The 20,711-nt window shown below is 32.6% G+C and overlaps 1 protein-coding gene across 1 annotated transcript; it reads right to left on the reverse strand.

Moving 5' to 3' along the window:
* Nucleotides 1–14,044: 14,044 nt before the first annotated feature.
* Nucleotides 14,045–18,112, reverse strand: LOC110793467 (pentatricopeptide repeat-containing protein At5g48730, chloroplastic). The gene is made up of 3 exons (XM_021998341.2): nucleotides 17,667–18,112; nucleotides 15,420–15,826; nucleotides 14,045–14,904 (listed from the first exon to the last, which is right to left on the reverse strand). The coding sequence occupies exons 1-3, from the start codon at nucleotides 18,054–18,056 to the stop codon at nucleotides 14,196–14,198; spliced, it is 1,506 nt and encodes a 501-aa protein (XP_021854033.2). The 5' UTR covers nucleotides 18,057–18,112; the 3' UTR covers nucleotides 14,045–14,195.
* Nucleotides 18,113–20,711: the final 2,599 nt, after the last annotated feature.

Genomic DNA, 20,711 nt, shown 5'->3' on the forward strand with positions numbered 1-20,711 from the left:
ACCAGAATAAAAAATATTGCCGGAAACGGAAATATTATCGGAATCGGAAACTTTATCGAAATCGGAAATATTGTCGGAATTGGAAATATTATCGGAAACGTAAATATTGTTCGAATCGGAAATAAATTCCGGAATCGGAAAACGAATCGGAAGCACGACGAGCGACAAGCCGGCAAGCAAGCCAGCCCATCGCTCGACGAGCAAGCCCGCTTGGAACGACAAGCCATCGTCAAGCACAAGGCCCAGCGCCAGGCCCAGCGTGGCCTGCGAGTCAAGGTAGCATGGGCTGCGAGCCAAGGCAACATGCACAACAAGGCTTCGCGGCCCACAAGGCATGCGTGGGCAACAAGCAAGCTGCAACGTGGGCTTGGCGCCACGCGTGTGCAGCGAGCACGTAGGCCCATCTTTGCACTTGTTGTAGGCTTGGGCGCCAAGTCTACTTGCGCGACAAGTAGCTTGGGCCTCAAGCTAAAGTTTTCCTAAATCCTATATAATTAGAAATCTAGGATGAATCTAATACTTAATTAGTATTTGATAATTCCTAGAATACTAAGTGATTGTGTTTAACTAGAATCCTAATGGGTTTAGTTAATCGACTCCTAGTAGGAATAAACTTCTCTATTTCCACCCTATAAATATGAGGTTCATGATCACATATTTGAACAACTTTGCTAAGACATTAAATTCAAGAGAGTTTAATATTTTCCTATCACATATTGTGAATTCCCGAGTGCATAAAACCTTAGAGAATATCCTAGTTGGTTGAACCTAAGGCGGATCCGTACGTGTTGTGGGCTATCTACAGAGGGGCGACATTTGTAGATCTTTACTTGTTCTTGTCCGGTTCAGGAGCAGCTAGGGAAGGCACGCATCACATAGTATCTATTACTATATACTAAAAGAGACACCAGGAATGACATGTGTCAATTCCTGGTGCGATTTTTTCCCGCCAAAAACCACTTTCCCAAAAAGTGTATCTGTTTTATTTTATTTTTATTCTCTACCTTTTTTTATAAACTATTTATGTATGGAAACAAAATTTAATTTATAAATTATGGCAATAATAGATACGACATAATAATAATTAAATTGGTAATATTTTAGTCAAAGCGCTATATTAATAATGGAAAATATACCACTCAATATTTTGGTCAAATTACCATATTAGCATTTTAAATATGCATATTAGATGAATAAATTTAAACGAGTATGTTAAAAATGTTATAACTATACAGTTGTTTTGGAAGATATTCAGTTAAATATTTTGTAAAAAAAATAATCAAAATCCGTGCGTGCACGGGATCTAATCTAGTGTATACTAAATTATGCTAATTGACTATGTGGCAATTAATTTGGATTCCTTGCTTTATGGTTTTTCCGCATGAATTATATTGTTCATAACCTTACAGTTAATACTGTATTTTATACTTTATAATTGCTTAACTTTATTGCATTTTTTAGGGGTCTAATATAATAACTGCACCATAAGCATTGAAAAAGATGCAACTTTAAAAAACAAATACTGTAGTTTTGTCATTCTTTTTCCTACTTGTCAATGTAATTGTAATGAATCAAATTCTTTGTAACATATAAAAACTCGTCGTATACATTCGTGATTTTTCTTTTTCCTTTGAGATGAATCGCTGTAAATTATTGTTTGGACTAATATATTGATTTCTATTGCTATTAAGCCCACACACAAATTCCTAAATCTTCATTGCATGATTTTGTTAGGGTTATTAAGAAAATTTACTACCTAAAATTCCATATTTCCCGTTAACAGAAGGGGAAAAATAGAAGGATTGCATAAGCTAGGTAGTAATTGACAATTTTCAAAGATGTAGGTAGTAATTCACAAGCGCACCAAAGAGCTAGGTAGTAATTGACAAATTTTCCTATTAAAAAAAACTTATAAAATATTAATATATATTAAGAAGAAGCCAACAATATATTACATACTAACATTTGTTTTCAATTACTTGACATAAAATGTGGTCAAAGGGAATAGTGCAAAAAGTCAAATGTTGCAAGTAATTTGGGACAGATTGAGTAAAAACTAATATGGTACATATGAAAATGAAAATTTTAAGAACTAATTTGGGATGGAGGGAGTAACATTTTTGGTTGATCTAAATTATAGGAGTATACTTTTGTGAAATATATGAAGGTATGATTTTACGTAATCCAGTCAGATACGAATACAACGTTTAATAATCTTACATGTTTTACAAGACTAGCAACTTAATATATCCCATGTAATTTGTATACGTGTTTGTATTATCATGCAAACTTAAAACCCGGTTTGTTTTTGTTTTTGTTTTTGTTTGAGTTTTTTTGTTTAGAATAAAATAAAAATATACAGAAACTACAAAAGTAATTTCATTTTTTTTGTCAACTTTTCAATGTGAATATTTTAGATATATGATTACTCCTAAATCACATAATTTCTAATTTCCTAAACCAAAAACTTAAAACTCGGATTGATATCGAACACACCTTAAGGCCTGGCCAAGATTGGGTATAAATTTCAAGGGGTAAAAAAAATGAGGAATTGAAATATACATTGTAACATAAATTATTTAATCATTTTTTTTCCTTTCTACAAATTTGGCACATGAGTAATTTTTACCCGCCAATAAAATTAAAGTAATCATTTTCTCGTTTTCTCTCTTTGTTGCCCCGAAAAGGGAAAAAAAGATCTTTTGTCATTAATGACCTTCACCTAGTTAGCACAACTAGGAATGACAACGGATAGGATCTGGACTGGATTCTAGTGGATCCAGATGTAGATCCGTTTTTCATACACAGATCCAGATCTGGATTCGTGGGTCTTAAAAATTTGGATCCAAATCCGTCGGATCTAACGAATCTGTGGGTAGGATCTGAATCCAAATGTAATTTGTTTTCCTTCAAAATATTATTTTTATACTATTTTTTACAAAAGAAACAAAAAACTGTACATTTATCATACGTTGTAAGATATATTATAACGGAATAAAGAAAATAAATATCAAAAAAAAAGTTCAATTTATTTTATTACATACTTTTACTAAATAAAATTTCTTTTTATAAATGGACCGATGGATATGACCTGGACTAGATTTGGATCTCAAAACAGGATTCATATCCTATCCGCCGGAAACAGATCCGGATCTGGATCTAGATTTGCGTGGTCCAAATTTTAAAGATCTAGATCTTGTAAAACAGATATGGATCAACCAGACTGGTTCTAGGATCCATTGTCATCTCTAAGCACAACCCTTTAAATTAGTTAACAAGTGAAAACCACCATAATGTAGGTGGCTATGGATGCTGATGATTTAACATGTGTGAATGACAAGGCTAAGATAAATCCGACAGTAATTTCCTCGATCCCTCACCAAATATTGTAGATTTGCAGAAGGAAAAAGTTATGAGGGAGTGAGAGATAGTCGCGGGTAATGTCGGAGTTACGTTTGTGACGATGTATTAGCTTTGATGGCGGAGTATGGGTGGAGATGATGGATGTAAAATATTACTCACTCCGTCACAAATTAGTCTTTACACTTATTATGACACAAAGTTTTAGGAGTTAAGTTGTTGTTTGGTTATCAAATATTAATTTATTAAAAAAGTAGATGTGAAATGAGATAAAGGTCGCAAGTTGCTACAATATTTAGTTGTCGCAATCTTACGTGTCGGAGTTTAATTGGTACATATATGCGCCACGTGAGTTATGCGTCATCAGAATATTTTTACTATCAATGCAATATTTGTTTACTATGAAAATATGTAAATAAAGTAGTCGATATAAAGAAGGAAACAAATTATAAAATTAAGATTTTTATACATTTTTTTGAAACATATATAATAGGTTATATAATTAAATATTTTAGTTTCATATTTAAATCATGACACATAAGCATGTCATGTCATCATTGTGACACGGCTTAAAGGTCGCATGTTGCGACCTTTATCATTTTCGTATTTTAATTGAACTAGATTAGATCCCGTGCACGCACGAATTATGATAACTTATTGTACAAAATATTTAACTGAATATCCCCAAACTACTGCATAATTATAAATTTGTTTAAACATACTCATTTAAATTTATTCATCAAATATGCATATTATATATGTGTAATATGTTAATTTGACCAACATGACATATCGAGTTAATATATTTTTCATTATTAATGTATCGATTTGATTAAAATATTACCAAAGAGTGTTTTGCAAAATTATTATTACGTGGTATATATTATTACCATAATTCTAAACTAATTTTTTTTTTCGTACATAATTAGTATATATAAAAAGGGGTAAAGAATAAAAATAAAATAAAACAGATACTCCGTATAATATTTAGGAAAGTGGTTTTGGCGGGACAATTTTACACCAGAAAATAACACGTGTCATTCCTGATGTTTGTTTTAGTATAAAGTAATAGATGTGAGAGGGTGTGATCTCTTACTTTTCCGATAGTGGAAAGAGAGAGGTATTAAAACACTTACTAATTTTTCTCCCTTAATCCAACCCTTTAAAAAAGGCATGAAATAAGTAAATACTCTCTTATTCTCACCCTTTACCCTCAAATTTATTTATTCTCCCCCTTTACCCTCAAACTTGGCGAACCCTAAGTGTTTTATGCAATGATGTTGTTTCTATTGGTGTTTCTTAGTGGTTTCATTCTAGCATGTAAATGAAGATTAATAATCCAACTTAACATCAAATATATCATTGTCATTGTCATTATCATTATCATTATCATTATCATTATCACTACCTATATAAAAAGCCGAAGGAGTTACAACATTTTGCATAACTTTTGTTTCCATTTTGCCCTTTTATTCAATTGCTTATTACAATTTCAATTTAGTTTTTTCTAAACAAACTCTTTTTATTTGATTTCATTATTATTTTTATGACTGTTTAGTGCCGATCCTGGATCAAGTTTAATACTCATCTGTATCTTTTTTAGGAGTCACATGTTAATCGACACAAGTGTTAAGGAATCATAGTTGAATAAGATATAATAATGATGTAAGTGAAATTATAAAAAGATAAGTAGAGTGTAAAAGTTGACAATAAAGAAATATAAAAAGATTTTTTTTTTGGTTCTACTACGAGGAGTTCCCACCGCCTTAGGCGAGTGGACTAATCTCCCGCAGGAGTTTGCATGGGTACCTCGATGGACAGCATCACTCCCAGTTGAGATTTTTTCCATTCCCAAGGCTAGAACCCGAGACCTTGGTTAAGGAGCAAGAGGCCCTTAACCACTCATGCCAACCTCAATTGGTATAAGAAATATAAAAAGATAAGTAAGGTGTAAAAGTTATCAAAAATGAAATTATTTATGTTTTAAGTGGACTCATAAGAAATTAAAAAATAAAAAACAATTGGAAAGTGTGTGTAAAAGTTACCAAAAGAAGGAATTATGACTCCTAAAAAAAATACGACCGAAAATAGTAATTGTGACTCCTGAAAAATATGGAGGGGGTATGATAGATTCTAAGATATTGTAGTAGTGTACTCTGTATTAGATACGAGTTCATCCAAAAAAATTCATGACGTTATAATTAATTAAGTATCAATGTAATGTAGGGAGTTCTTAGGATAATTATGAGACATTATTTCAAACATGTTGCATAATTAGCAAATTCAAATGAAATTGTAATTTTAATTATTTAAACATATGCTAATATGCATGCAATGATAAATTTAGAAAATTCATACAAACATGTTCCTTAATTGCATTAAAACATTGTTTTTCATGTTCAGAAATGTAGCTCGTTCCAACACGTGCATGACACGTAATTCTCACTAGTAACTCAATAAATATCACAATGGCTTTGATTTTGAAGGTTTGAAACCCCTTTATCAACAATATATCATTATCTTCGAACATTAGAGTTTAAGGATTAGAAAGTTCGTCATTTTGTGGTCTTGAAGGGCGTATCCTTCGGGTTTACTCGTGTCTTTGTGTGCGGCATAAACTATAAAATTAAACTTATTTGTATTTAGAATTTTTTTATTATTTACTACCTTGAAAGTACACCACTTTCTATTTATTACCTTATGAAAATTTTATTTTAAATTACTACCTTAAAGTTCCATTTTTTTTTTTTAAGTACTACCTTAAAGTTCCATTTTTTTTATTTGTTTTAAAGTACTACCTTAAAGTTCCATTTTTTTTTATTTACTACCACTTTACAATTTTTTCATTTTAAAATTAAGATATCTCTTTTGTGTTTTAATCACTTTAAATGATTCAAAATCCATTCTTCTCACTTATGTGTAAGGATTCCATAAGAATCTTGATTTTAACATTTTGTAAAAGGTAAAACGAATTAAATGTTATTTGTAAATTTAAAAATATTTATGAATTATCAAACGAATTATTTTGAAATGTCGTTCTCATATGAAATCCAGATTAACAGAAAGGAATAAGGATATATCTTAGGGATCCCTATAGAAAAAGAAAACAATGAACTTTGATCGAGTCACTTTAAACAATTAAGAAACGAAAGATATATCTTAATTTTAAAATGAGAAAATTGTAAAGTGGCAGTAAATAAATAAAAAATTGAAAATTTAAGGTAGTAATTTAAAATAAAAAATTCACAAGGTAGTAAATACAAAAATTGTATATTTTTAAGATAGTAAATACCAAAATTTCCTTTTTTATAACTACTACTTATTAATTTGAGAAATTTAAATTAACATAACAACGTAAATTTATGAAAAATGATAAGATGGATGGAGAACGTATAATTTAGATGATTCCATTAAGTCAAGGTTATGAGTTTAGGGTTTCAGTTTTCTCCCTTCTCTCTCATCTTTTGGGGTTTCAGTTTTCTTTGCCGTTTAGGCCGAAAATAGTCCAATTTCTTCGAAAATTAGACTGTTTCCAACCCTTCTTCTTGCTTTTCCATTGTTTTCTCTTTATGTTGTTTTGTTTTGGTATTTTTTTTTCCCGTTGATTTGTTCCCAATTTATTCTTGGGTTATTCTCAATTTATTTGGGTTTTTCTTAGAGTTTTCTAGGTTCTTGATTCTCATCCATGGATGAGAATTTTTTTAGGGTTTCAATAATTGGGAAGGAGATTTGGATTCATACAGGTTTAGGATTTATCATCAACTCGTCGATCAGAACAGTTCGTGCGCAGATTGCGAAGGGCTCTACTTGTAACGATGCGAAAACATCGAAAATCACTGCTCGCGCTAAGCCAGTAGCGGTGGAGTACGAGATGTGCTTTAGGATGCAGAATAGTAATTGTTTTGATTGTAAAAGTTATGTATTTTCTTTGAATCTGTGGTATGCAGATCTACTTTATCATTGTAGATGCCGTATGACTAATTATTAATGAAATTGTTTTTCCCCGTAAAAAAAAAAGGGTTATGAGTCTATTTTCTTGATTTTTTATGATGCGTATGAGAAGTTGAGAATTGACTCGGTTGACTTTAAGCTAATTATTTGCATGTTGGGCTTATTGGCAATACAATGCTCTCTTTTGGAACCAGGAATGCTTCAATGTGATTAAAAAAACGGTTTTTTCATGAAATGCCCCTGAGGTTTCACGAAATTCACCAAATACCCCTGCGTGTTTCAAAATACATAATATACCCCTATTTTTTTCGTATTGTTCACCAAATACCCCTATTTTGACTTTCCGTTAGTCATCCGTTAAGTCATGTTTATAATTCACCAAATGCGCCTATTTATAAACTTTTTGAACAATATACACCTATTTGTAAACTTGTTTGCACCAAATACCCAAACTGTTTTTAAACTGCATAATTTAAATCTAACGGCTAGTTTGCATTTCTAATTTTCCTAGCAATGAAGTGGAGCAGCTTGTAACAAATTTCCAGCAATAAACAGGGATTATATTTCATAAAAAGCTGATTAATTTGCATAGTAACTTAATTTACAAAAACTTAGATTGCCATTGCCATATACTTTGAACATTTTATGGAAACGAGTGAAGACAATTTAACAAGTTCCTCCTGCAACCTGTCAAAAGCTCACACCGAGATAGAAAAGAAGAAGCTTTCTTTGATTCACACCAAACAGTACAGATACAAAAGACAACAGCTTGAAGGCTACAACTCTCAAAGTAAGTGACTTTAGGTCACCAATCTCCTATCTCAATACAAGTTGCTCAATGCCTACTCTATCTCTCTCCTCTTCTATTTAAGAATTACATAGTACACTTCATTAATTACTATTCTTGCCTGCTAGCAGTGGGGTAACAACTCTCTCCACAAGCCTTGTGTTGCTCTACTGCACTGCTGCTGCCTCTAGTGGCTTCTGTTTCTTTCTCCTGGTGTACACAATAGCAGGTGGTGTGTTAGTGGTGTGGTTCATCACAAAATGATGGGAGTACAAATAAAAAGTCTCATAAATGGCTTGAAACAATTGTAACCCCGTGAATTTTTTCTGGAACAATTTCATGGAATCAAAACACAAGCAAAACACAAGCAGATTCATGGCCACCATGATCTTGAATCTTTTGAAGTCATAAGAGCAGCTCTTCTCTTCTGGGCAATCAGTTTCCTTCCCCATGAACTGTTCTCCCACTTGTTTTTAACATCTGCCCGACATCATAGCAATTTAACAACAAAGCATACCCAAAGAAAAAGCAGCAAAAGATCAATCCGAGATCAAAAAACCATACCAGCAACCTCCATAGCTTGGACAAGGGTCTTCTTGTTTGGTGACTTCTCGATCTCAACCTTGATATAGGTCAAAGAGCTTCAAGTTCATTTGACCTCTAACCATGTTAGGAGCATCAACTAGAACCTAAAATGCAATTTAACGTCAAAATTAGGATTGAACAAAATCTCATTCAAGGGATCATCAAATCCCAACAATAACATAGCAGTTAATAGCTATGGCACAAATGGATATCCTGGAGGCTCTAACACCAACTCAAAATCATATGTCGAACATGGATGCAACAAACACAACTAAAACTTCATATGATTGGTCCAAATTAAGGGTCAGGAGTCCAAGCATGTTATGGTGTCGAATACTCAGATATTCTAGAAAAATATAATACCCATACGAAAACATAATCAATGTTAATATCCTATCAAAATAAGATTTTAATATCAAATGTACATTCTTGGCATTTCCACCAAACACCTTAGTTCTCAAATTAACTGATTACAACAGAGATGTCCATTTCCAGCAGAAAACTTGTAATATCCACAAATCATGTTTTCGGGACAATAAAAAACAATCATTGATGAAAATCCAACTAATAAAAAAGCGTAGAAATGCATCAGTTCAAATTATATGCTTAATATTAATCCAAAATCAACAAACAAAAACCTTAAATCAAAACCCTAAAAATGCAGAAAACCCATAAATTTCATTGGAAGTAAGAGAAAGAGAAGAGAGAAATTGTAAGGCTACATTAATTTAACATATTATTATAACAATTGTGATAAATTTCTACTGAAATTAGCAGAAGAGAAGAGAGAGAAAGATCAACATTTTCTCCGGGATCGACTCCTCCCCTTAATCGACGTCTCTCGCCTTGACGAAATCTCACTCGTCGACAACGCCAATGGAGGAGATAGAGAGTTGACCGGGTCACCGATGCCATCAACGGTGCAACCGAGGAAGTCGAACCCTGGCCGAGGTAGGCGACGGTAGCGAGGGCGAAGATGGTGACGGCGGTGAGGAGTGGTGGTTGAGTGGGAGGAGAGAGAGAGAGAGTTTGGGTGGTTGAGTGGGAGGAGAGAGAGAGAGAGAGTTTGCAGGTGAAGGGGATGAAGGGGATGAAAGCAATATAAGGGCAAAACCGTAAACTACTGCTAACGGAAAACTAACGGACGTTAAGTCCAAGTGCATTTTATGAACAATACGGAAAAATAGGGGTATATTATGTATTTTGAAACACGCAGGGGTATTTGGTGAATTTCGTGAAATCTCAAGGGCATTTCATGAAAAAACCGTTAAAAAAAACATAAGGAAGATGTTTCGTTAAGAAGTTCGGGGAATTCCAAAACTTAACCCAAAAAAGATTAAAAAGATTATTGGATTTTCTGATTTAATTAGTAGACGAAATTTGATCCAAAATTCTGGATAAACTAATTGACAATTTATTTATCAATGATTGTTAGTATCACAATGTGCAACGCCAATTTAGTTTTTTTGGGCGGTTTAATACTTCATGATTTTCATAATATCTAAGTGAACATAAGTTGAAAATTTGATTTTCGTCAAAAAAAAAATATATTTGAAGAATCAAATTATTTCCCAAATTATTTGAGCACAATGAGAAATCGTATTTGTAGTGTAGATTATCGAGTATATTTACACTAATATAAACCTGGTCCATGCTAACTTAGCATGGACCAGGGCAACGGAGTAATTTTTATGGGTAACATATGTAACTGTCACGTGACAGTTATTTTGTAATTTTAAATAATAACTATATGCGTATTACAGTAACTATGTGTTTTAAAGAGTTACTATGTGTTTTGAAGAGTTTTAATGCGATTTGTGTCTAGCCCACTTTATATACGTTTTAAACTTTTTTATTTTTCAAAGTTTCAGATCTACATTCTGTTCATTCTCTTTCATTTTCTCTCTCTTCATTTTCTCTCTATGCTTTTCAAAATTTAGCCCAAATTTCTAGGTTTTGTTCGATTTTTTTCGTAATTATCTTATAATTCTTATGATTGGATCTATTTGATGAGGAAAAATTGGAGGAAGTAGTAGATCAAGGAGGTTCATCGTTGGCGAAATCGAATCGAAGAATTTGCGCTCGCCTACAAATCTTCGCAAGAATTTTTAGAGATCACATCTCGATTTGTTGTTTTTTAAAGAATCTTAAGTCTATTTTTATTTAAAATTGAAAATATTTGTTGTTTTGAAGAAATTAATGTTTGTGTTTTACCGAATTATCGTTTCACTTCGCGAATTCGATCAGTGACTTCACGATTTTAAATAGTAACTATATGAGTAATACAACAACTATATGGTTTAAAGAGGTAATATGTAATTTTAATGGTTACTATATGTGTACAATAGTTACTATATCATTTTAATGGTTACTATATGTGTACAACAGTGACTATTTGTGTACAATAGTTATTATTTTGTTGAGTGATTCGAAATGTTTGTTGTTTTGTTGAAATTAGGGTTAGTGTTTCACATAGTTAGTATATAAATGATATAGTCACCTTTAATTTATGTTGCGAATTAGTGTTTTTAATAGTCACTGGAATGTTCGTTGTGTTTATGTTAGTAGTAGTTTTTAGAGTAACTATACTTTTTTTAAAAGTTACTATAACTTTAAAACAGTAACTATGTGTTTAAAATAGTCACTATATTTTTTAGAAAGTTATTATAAGTTTAAAACCGTAACTATGTGTTTAAGATAGTTATTATGTTATGAACAGTTTATAGTGACTTTTTGATAAATAATAGTTACTATACGATTACATTATGTATTATGTTATTTAGAGTATGTATTTGTCCGCTTCTTTGATAATGACTATATGATTATAATGGTTACTATATATGTTCAAATTGTTACTATATTTTAATAATAGTCACTATATGTTTTATATAGTTACTATATGGTTTATATAGTTACTATATATTTGATATTTGTATAAGAAAATAATACGAAGTATCAATCACATGTTATTCCAGGTCCTAAAGTTGCACTATCTAGTGACGAATCTCCAAAAATACTTTACAATATCATTTGTATAAGAAGAAATAATGCCTTAAATTTAGAAAAAAGAGACAAAGGCTGTGAACTTTAAGAATTGATGCAGCAAAGCACAAGAGGTAGAAATAGTGTTTGTTGTTTGGGTGAAATTAGGGTTTGTGTTTCATATAGTTAGTATATAAATGATATAGTTACCTTTAATTTATGTTGCGAAATAATGTTTTTAATAGTCATTGGAATATTCATTGTGTTTATGTTAGTAGTAGTTTTTAGAGTAACTATATTTTTTTAAACGTTACTATAACTTTAAAACAGTAACTATTTGTTTAAAATAGTTACTATATTTTTTAGAAAGTTATTATAAATTTAAAACAATAACTATGTGTTTAAGATAATTACTATGTTAAGAACAGTTTATAGTGACTTTTTGATAAATAATAGTTACTATACGTTACATTATGTAATATGTTATTTCGAGTATATTTTTGTCTGTTTCTTAGATAGTGACTATATGATTATAATGGTTACTATATTTGTACAATAGTTACTATATTATAATAATAGTCACTATATGTTAAGCTAGTTGTTGTGTGATTATAATGGTTACTATATGTGTACAATAGTTATATTATTATATTAGTTACTATATGTTTGAAATAGGTACTATGTTTATTTTATCATGATATGTTACCATATGTTTATTTTCTTCAATAGCTACTATATTATTTATATAGTTACTATATTATTTATATAGTTACTATATGTTTGAAATAGATATTATGTTTATTTTATCATGACTTGTTACCATATGTTTATTTTCTTTAATAGTTATTGTACGTTTTATATAGTTACTATATTTTTGAAATAGGTACTATGTTAGTTTATTATGTTATGTGCATGTTTTTATGTTATTCTATATTTTTAATGATATATTTACTGTATTATGGATAGAGTTACTATATTATTATCACATCAACTATGTCTGCAACTCTGTGACTAAATGACCATCAATAATATTTATAGGTATTATATCTTGTATTATAGTAACTATATGTTTGGTATAGTTTTTTATGTATATTATAATGTTCTTTTCATGTTCTTTGTTGTCTTCCATGTTATTAGTAATAAGAGTTACGATGTTATGATCACAACAACTATATGATCATAACAATAACTATATCTACAACCTTGCTCGTATATGACTATCATTAATATTAAGAGTTACTATATCATGTATAATAGTAACTATATATTTTTAATAGTTATTATCTTATCATTATGTTCTTTTTATGATCTTTCTTTGTACTCCATGTTATTATTAATAAAAGTGACTATATTATTTTGACAGTAACTATATGACTATAACAATAACAATAACTATATATGCAATTCTGCAAGTATTTTACCATCGTTAATTGTAAGAGTTACTATATGATGCATAATAGAAACTACACGTTTTACATAGTTACTATGTTATTTTTTCATATTTAAATGTTAAATTATTAACTTAGTTTAAATATTATTTATTCAGAAATACAAAGATGATGCACCCATAATTGAAATCGTGCAAAGAATAAATTCTGCAAGGAAAACAAAAGCAGGAGGAGAAGTAGAAAATCCTGACAACAATGGAAACCAAGAACGTGGTAGAGGAAGGACATGATGTGTTGGTGGAAAAAAGAGACGTGGTCCACGTGAACGTGTCGATTAGTACTTTTTAGTTCAAAAAACATTTGAGTTTAACATAGTTTATTTAATAGATGCAAAGAATTAGAATGTCGTAGCTAAAACAACTAACCAAGTAGTTAATGTTTTCTTTATTATTGTTCAAGAGTTATAATTACTGTTACTTTTGATATAGTTACTCTTTTATATTTCAGTAATTATGTGATATATAATAAAAAAAAGTACTATATGACCTCTAAACCATCTATATCATATTGTTTATTTTTATAATATAGTAATTGTTTTACAGCTAAAGTTATTTTTCTATATAATATAGTTAATCTTTGGATAGAATAATTGTTCTCATCGAAATTACTATATTATTATTATTTATTTCATAGTACTATTCTGAAAATATAGTTAATTTACAGAACCTATAGTTTCTATAATTTACTCTTTTTGTCTGCAAGAATGAATATATAGTAGTAATTGTTTTACAGTTAAAATTACTTTTCTATATGATATAGTTACTCTTTGGATAAAATAGTTACTCTTATCATTATTATGTTCATAGTTATTATTCTGGAGATATAGTTACTTTACAGAACCTACAGTTTCTATAATTTACTCACTGTTAAAATTACCTAATTACCCTGGTCCATGGTAATCTTATGATGGACCGGGTCCATGCAAGTGGAATTGTATCGAGTAGGGGTACCATATAAATTTACTTCACAAGTTAAAATTTTGGACAAAATTAATTTTACATTTCACCCTAAGATAATAGCTATATTTCCTACATTATACTTGATACTTGATATGATTATCGATTTCTATAATAATTCATACATTAGTTGGGGTGTTTGAATCTCAAAGAATCCTCTGAAGATGTAATATAATCTCTCAACTCCTTTGCTTGAGTTGCCATTCCAGCCATAGTATAAGCTTTGATCATGGTTCGATAAGTAACACTATCAGGTTTACATCCTTTGTTCTTCATCATCTCAAGGACTTCCTTCATTTCAGCAAACCGTTCCATCCTCCCGTATGCATCCGCCAGACAGTTGAAGAACACGATATCCAAAGTTACATCCGTGTTCTCAATTATTCGCAAAACACTCTCAATTTTCTCGGCTATTCCAGCTCTTCCGTAAGCCCTGACAAGTGAGCAAAATGTGACACAATTCGGCTTAATCCTTTCTGACTGCATCAACCTAAACAAAAATTCCATCTGCTTTAAATCCCCAGCTCTTCCAAATGCGTCTATTACCACGTTGTAGGTCACAATTGTCCACGAGTAATGATATTTCTGCATGTATTCCATAACAGCACTCATCTTCTCATAATTTTCAGATTTGCCATATGAATCTAACAGTATGTTGAAAGTTCTTATGTTGGGTTCAATTCCAGCACCCTGAAACTTCTCGTAACATGTCTCCATCATCTCAATTTGTCCGCTGTTACCAAAAGCTCTAAGTGTAGAATTCATGGTCCATACATCAGGTTCACAATGCCGATTAGTAAGCATTTCTGCTAGTATTGATTCCATTTCTGCAAACCTTTTATGAAATACGAGAAACTAAATGAATTCTCTGTCTGTCATCACAATGTCACACCCATCTGGTTGCAACAAGGAAAAAAAAGGAAAAGAAAGAATTACAGAAATATCCAATTCTAAATCAAAGCGAAATCATGAATATCTTTCATAAGAAGCTATCACACACAGCACATTCCGGATCACTAAAAAGTAAAAAAACTCCGAGACTTGCTCAGACATTCAGTATTTCACTTGCAAGCACTTAAAAAGTTTCGGATGGATAAAAGAATTTCCTTTTTTCTACACAAATAACAAAAATCTATTTTTCAAAGTTCCGCTTATTTTATTACAAGGCATACCAAAACCTGGTAAAATGGGCAAACGCGGTGATGCATTTTATGCAGACAAAACCGAATATGGAAAACAGATGCAAGAGGTAATGATCAAACTAGATAAGTTTATACATGCCTCAACCAAAATTTTAATGGAAGGCAAAAGCAAAAGGTTAAAAATAGGCAAGAGATAGAACCCACTTACTTTCCTGCTTTTCCATAAGAATCAATCAAGGTATTATATGTGACTGTGTTGGGCGGGATTCCCTGGGACACCATATCAGAAAGCAGCATACGAACTTTATCAAAGGCAAAAACATGGAGGCAAGACTTTATGAAGATCGAGTACGTATAAACATCAGGTCTACAATTACTACTGTTCTTCATATGCTCAAGCAACGCGAAGGCTTCATCAAACTGACAGCTCCTGCTGTAGGCTGACAACAGAGCAGTGCATGCTTCATGGTCTACAACGCAGCCCTCGTCAACCATAGCTAAAAACAGTTCATGAGCTTTCTGGGGCTGCTTGCATTTTCCAAGCATGACAATAAGCTTTATGTAAATACCAGAGTTGGGTTTATACCATAACTGCTCCCTCATTAGTTCAAATATCTGCGTCAAATTACAGGGAGATATTTAAGAGAGGGTCCATGTCTTCGTAGAAACATTAACTTCTTAGTTCTTACAAAAAAGAGTAATTTTGAAGGTTAAAATTCTTTATATTTCAGCATCTTTCTTCCTCGGGTAATTATTTATTTCACAGGACTAGCAAACCTCCAAGAATAAAGGACATGCTATAATAAACTAGCTATTTGATTATAGGAGTCTGACATACCGACTTCTAGAATTAAAGACTGTGATCTAGTGATCTCATTAGAATGGTGACTTATATACAGTTCATCCTTAAATGATGGCTGGATGACATAATCCAGTACTCCACATAGCACATTAGCGCACATGCTACCAAGATAAACAATACCCTGATCAACTAGTAGCCATGTAGCAAAGTGAAATTTCAAGCAGATTTGAGCTCACTGTAAAATCTCTAAAAGTTAGTGAATAAAATGGAAGAAAGGATTAAGCCTCACCATAGGTACCAACTTCCTCATATTGCATGCCACTGCATGTGTATCTTAAACCACGAATGTGTATCTACAAGGCTATTAATTACTAATATATGAAAACCCACAACATGATTCACCTAAAGCATGTACCACGAACAGAATAACAATGAGTATGGAATACGAAATTAACAAAACTTCGCCTGACTGGTTTTGATGAATATATTAAAGTTTTGAATCAAGAATTTAGCTTGGGTTGCCACCAATGTGTCTGTCAGTTTCTGCTACAGAGCTACAACCAATATATTTCATACCAAATTTTAGAAGGAGTTTAGCTTGGGATGCTCACTTTGGGAGCATAATATGAAGGAGTTTTGATCCCAAGAAAAGGATTTTAGACAATAAGCGCATGGTCAAGTTTGAAGGCCAAAATAACTCAGTTAGATTTATCCTTGATGTTTTTAGACAATAAGTATATGCTCAAGTTTGAAGCTTAGTTTCTCTTCAGTTCAGCAAGACCATTTTGGATTTCCTTACATCACATGAACATAATATGTTTATTTTATCTGAAAAAAACCGAGGCCAAATTTTAATGTAGCTATAAGTTCAGTTTGCAACCAGTTAGATAGCTAACATCTTCCAATTAGCAAAACAATTAACCCATCAAATTCTGTACGAGTTAGTATTCTTAACATCACATAATGTGTTATAGATTTATAATGAAGTTTAAAGACCGCTGAAGCTGATACATAGAATTAATGATAACAATCGAAAGCCAAAGAAGTTAAAACAACATGAATCAGGCGGAGAGCTTTCTAGAAATCAGCCACAGGAAGCAACAATACATCAGTAAAGACAACATGTATGGTATTAGATTGTAGTTTCACCTTTCACCTTTCACCTTTCACCTTTCACCCACTATTGATCAAACAAGTAATTAGAACTGGATAATAGAGTGGGTATACCAGCCAAATCTCTTACTTGGTATACATTAATTTGAGTGCCAGCCTTCGCTGAAATACTTTGTTGATTGAAATTGCTTATTGGATTAGCTAAAGTTCTGATTGATATGTACGGAATATACACTAGCCCCAAACATGTAAGCTTGCCAAACACTCCCAAATCATCTCTACTAAAACTCTCTCCCAACAAAACTTTTCTTACATATTCTTCTATAACAATTTTCCCTGACTCTATATTACAAGAATTCAACATCCAAACAAAATCAAAACCAGGACTTTCCTTTAAACCTCACTATACCCTAATGGGTTAAGAATTAGGTAGCACCCCATTTAGCTCTTGCTTTAGAATTCATTCACAATATGACCAGAAATTCAAATGCAATAATTAAACCATACAATTAAAAGTTAGAAAAAAAATAAAAATCAAACCTTGAGAGCAGATTCCCAACGAAGAGCAGTAATACGTTCATGAAGGGATTCAAGAACAGTCCTAGGTAAAAGCCTCTTAGAACTAATCCCTTTCTTCTTCTCAAGCACAGCTTTGGTAGCTTCTCTTCTAAGAATCACAGAAATGGCTTTTCTGGATGCAATTTTACTGTTGATTTCTTCTTTTCTCTCTTTTGATTCTCTCTCCTTTTCTTTGGTGTATTCCTTTATTGCAGGAAGTGGGGGCCCCCATTTTTTAATGGAAGTTGAGGATGAAGAAGGGCGGTCGGGGCCAGGCGAGGTTGTGGGTTTGTTGCGGGATGGTGTTGGGCGGTGGTTGGATGGCGGCGGGAATGGGAAGGTGGGTCCTGCCGCGAGTGACTGTATGGCCATTGGAGTTTTGTTTGGAAAATTGACGACTTTGGTTTAAACTTTCGAAAGTGTTGAGGGATAAAATTCCAATTGAACTAACACGTCGCCAAGGGGCCAGGCTAAAGATGGCCGTGGATCGGGTAGGGCCGGGTCGGACTTCGGGCCAAAGGCATTATAGGCACGGCACGAGTTAAATAGGCCGGGTTGGGCTGGGCACAAAATGAAAATTATACGGCTAGGCATGGCACAAGCCTGCGGGCCGGGGTGGACCGTTCCCATGCCTAAGCCCACGTGCCTACTTTGTGCCTAAGCCCATGTGTCTGTCTCATGCCTAGACCCACATGCTTTTCTCGTGCTTAGGCCCATGTGCTTACTTCGTGCTGGGTCGAGTAATTTGAATATTTTTTAATACTACACTTATTCCGCCCTGTCAACTATTTTTCTATGTGAGATTTTGTGTTGAAATGTTCTTCATTTTTTCTTATTCAATTCCTATTTACTTTGGCTGAGTTATATGGGATTTTATTTGAACTTAAATTTCATCCAAGATTCATATCAGCATATTGTTTAGTTGCTGAATTGAAAAATATGAGCATAGAATATTATTTTGCAATATGTTAAAATTACGGTTTTTTCATGAAATGCCCCTGAGGTTTGCAATAATGCACCAAATACCCCTGCGCGTTTCAAAATTCATAGAATACCCCTATTTTTTCAAACTGGTTCACCAAATACCCCTATTATGACTTTCCTTTAGTCCTCCGTTAAGTCATGTTTATAATTCACCAAATACACCTATTTATAAACTTTTTGCATAATATACACCTATTTATAAAGTTTTTTGTACCAAATACCCAAACAGCTTATACCATTAATAATTGAATTTGAAGCCCAAAATTGAAGAACACATGTGAAAATTGAAGAACAAAACCCATAATATTGAAGAAGAGAATATTAAATTTTGAGAGTTTAATTCCTAAAATCGAAAAATCTAAACTACAAATTCGAATTCTAGTGTCTATATATAATCTCTCTCTAATCTGCCTAAATTCTGCTGTTTTTACAACATAGATCCTAAATCATATGGAAAAATTGACAATATTGGAAATCATATCCGCGGAAATCATATTCGCCGCCAACCTTCAACCTTCAACCTTCAATGAATTGTTTTACATTTACAACATAGATTAAAAATCATATTGTCAACCTCTGTACCAACAGTTTCATGTTGGATTGTAGGAGGTCCCATAATAGCATACACAGCCTTGTGTACTACGACACTTCCAGTTCCAAAAGCAACACCTTGAGCTATAGTGGCTTGTAAAGCATGAATTGGAGACATCCCCATCTAACTCACCAAATGGAGAAATAAATTGAAATAAATTGGTGTCCCTAAATTGAAATGGGAAATGAGTAACAACAATTGAAATCATCAATTGGAAAATAATCGCCCACAAATTGGACTGAGATTGGAGATACAACAAAGGAGAACACAGAAGAGAACATACGGGAAGGTAGATTGGAGAAACTCGCGTTTATCGCCCTCCTCCGACTCACCGCATTATCCATCTTTAAAATTCCAAACCTCAAACAAATCAAATTGGGTAAAAAATTGAAAATTGCAAACTCAAACTTTTGTCCGGTTCCGCCACCGTCGCGAACGCCTGACACGCCGCGGTGAGATCCGCTCTCATTGGCGACCAACATGGGCTGACCGGAGGCGATATCATGTCGGATAAGTCGCCGCTTGAACTGAGATTGGAGAAACAAGAAGGGCGAACCCAAAGAAGAGGGTTTAAGGTTGAATTCATATTGGAATACAGATACGAATTCACGTTGGGTTAGGCTAATCAATGGGCAAGAAATATTTTTTTGTTTTGTGAAGAGAGCAACAATGGCAGAAGAAGAGAGGAGAGAGAAGAAGAAGATGAACAGAGACAGGGAGGAGAGGAGAGAGAATAAGAAGAAGAGAGAGGAATTTTTTTTTTTTAAAAAAAAAAGTTAAATGTAGAATATTGGGTGAGTAAGGGCATAAAGGTAAAATAACGTTAACGGAACACTAACGGCCGTTAAGTCAAGGGGTATTTGGTGCACTCTAAGTTCAAATAGGGGTATACTATGTATTTTGAAACACGCAGGGGTATTTGGTGAATTTCGTGAAACCTCAGGGGCATTTCATGAAAAAACCTATTGTTTTAGAAAACTACTAGATATACCGAATTGTTCATTTTTGTGAACTTAAAAAAGGATATATTTTTATATGACCAACGATCCAAAGTTACGAATTTTTACTATTGAATAATACCTCATATTTTTTTATTAAATATTTTGAATATTCATGGTACACCATCCAAAGTTCTAAACTTAGCAGTAATTATTTGGAGGAGATACATCACATTTTATCATGCATACATTAATCGAGAATTACATTCATAGTTCTTCATGACTTAAACGCTTATCATAGATGTACATCACTTATTCATATTCATATTCCTGATCATCTTGTTCTTCATCGCCTTCTAATTCAGATGCTAGTGATTGGACCGATGCGGTCGTTGCAGTTACATCATCTGAATCAGCATCATATTCTTCACGGTCTTACATTCTTTTATTGGCATCTAACCAATCTTTGAAGCAAACACACATCTCAAGAGTGTCCGGTTTTAATCTAGTTCT

This window comes from Spinacia oleracea, chromosome 6 (assembly GCF_020520425.1).
Source record: "Spinacia oleracea cultivar Varoflay chromosome 6, BTI_SOV_V1, whole genome shotgun sequence".
In the NCBI taxonomy this organism is placed as follows: domain Eukaryota; kingdom Viridiplantae; phylum Streptophyta; class Magnoliopsida; order Caryophyllales; family Amaranthaceae; genus Spinacia; species Spinacia oleracea.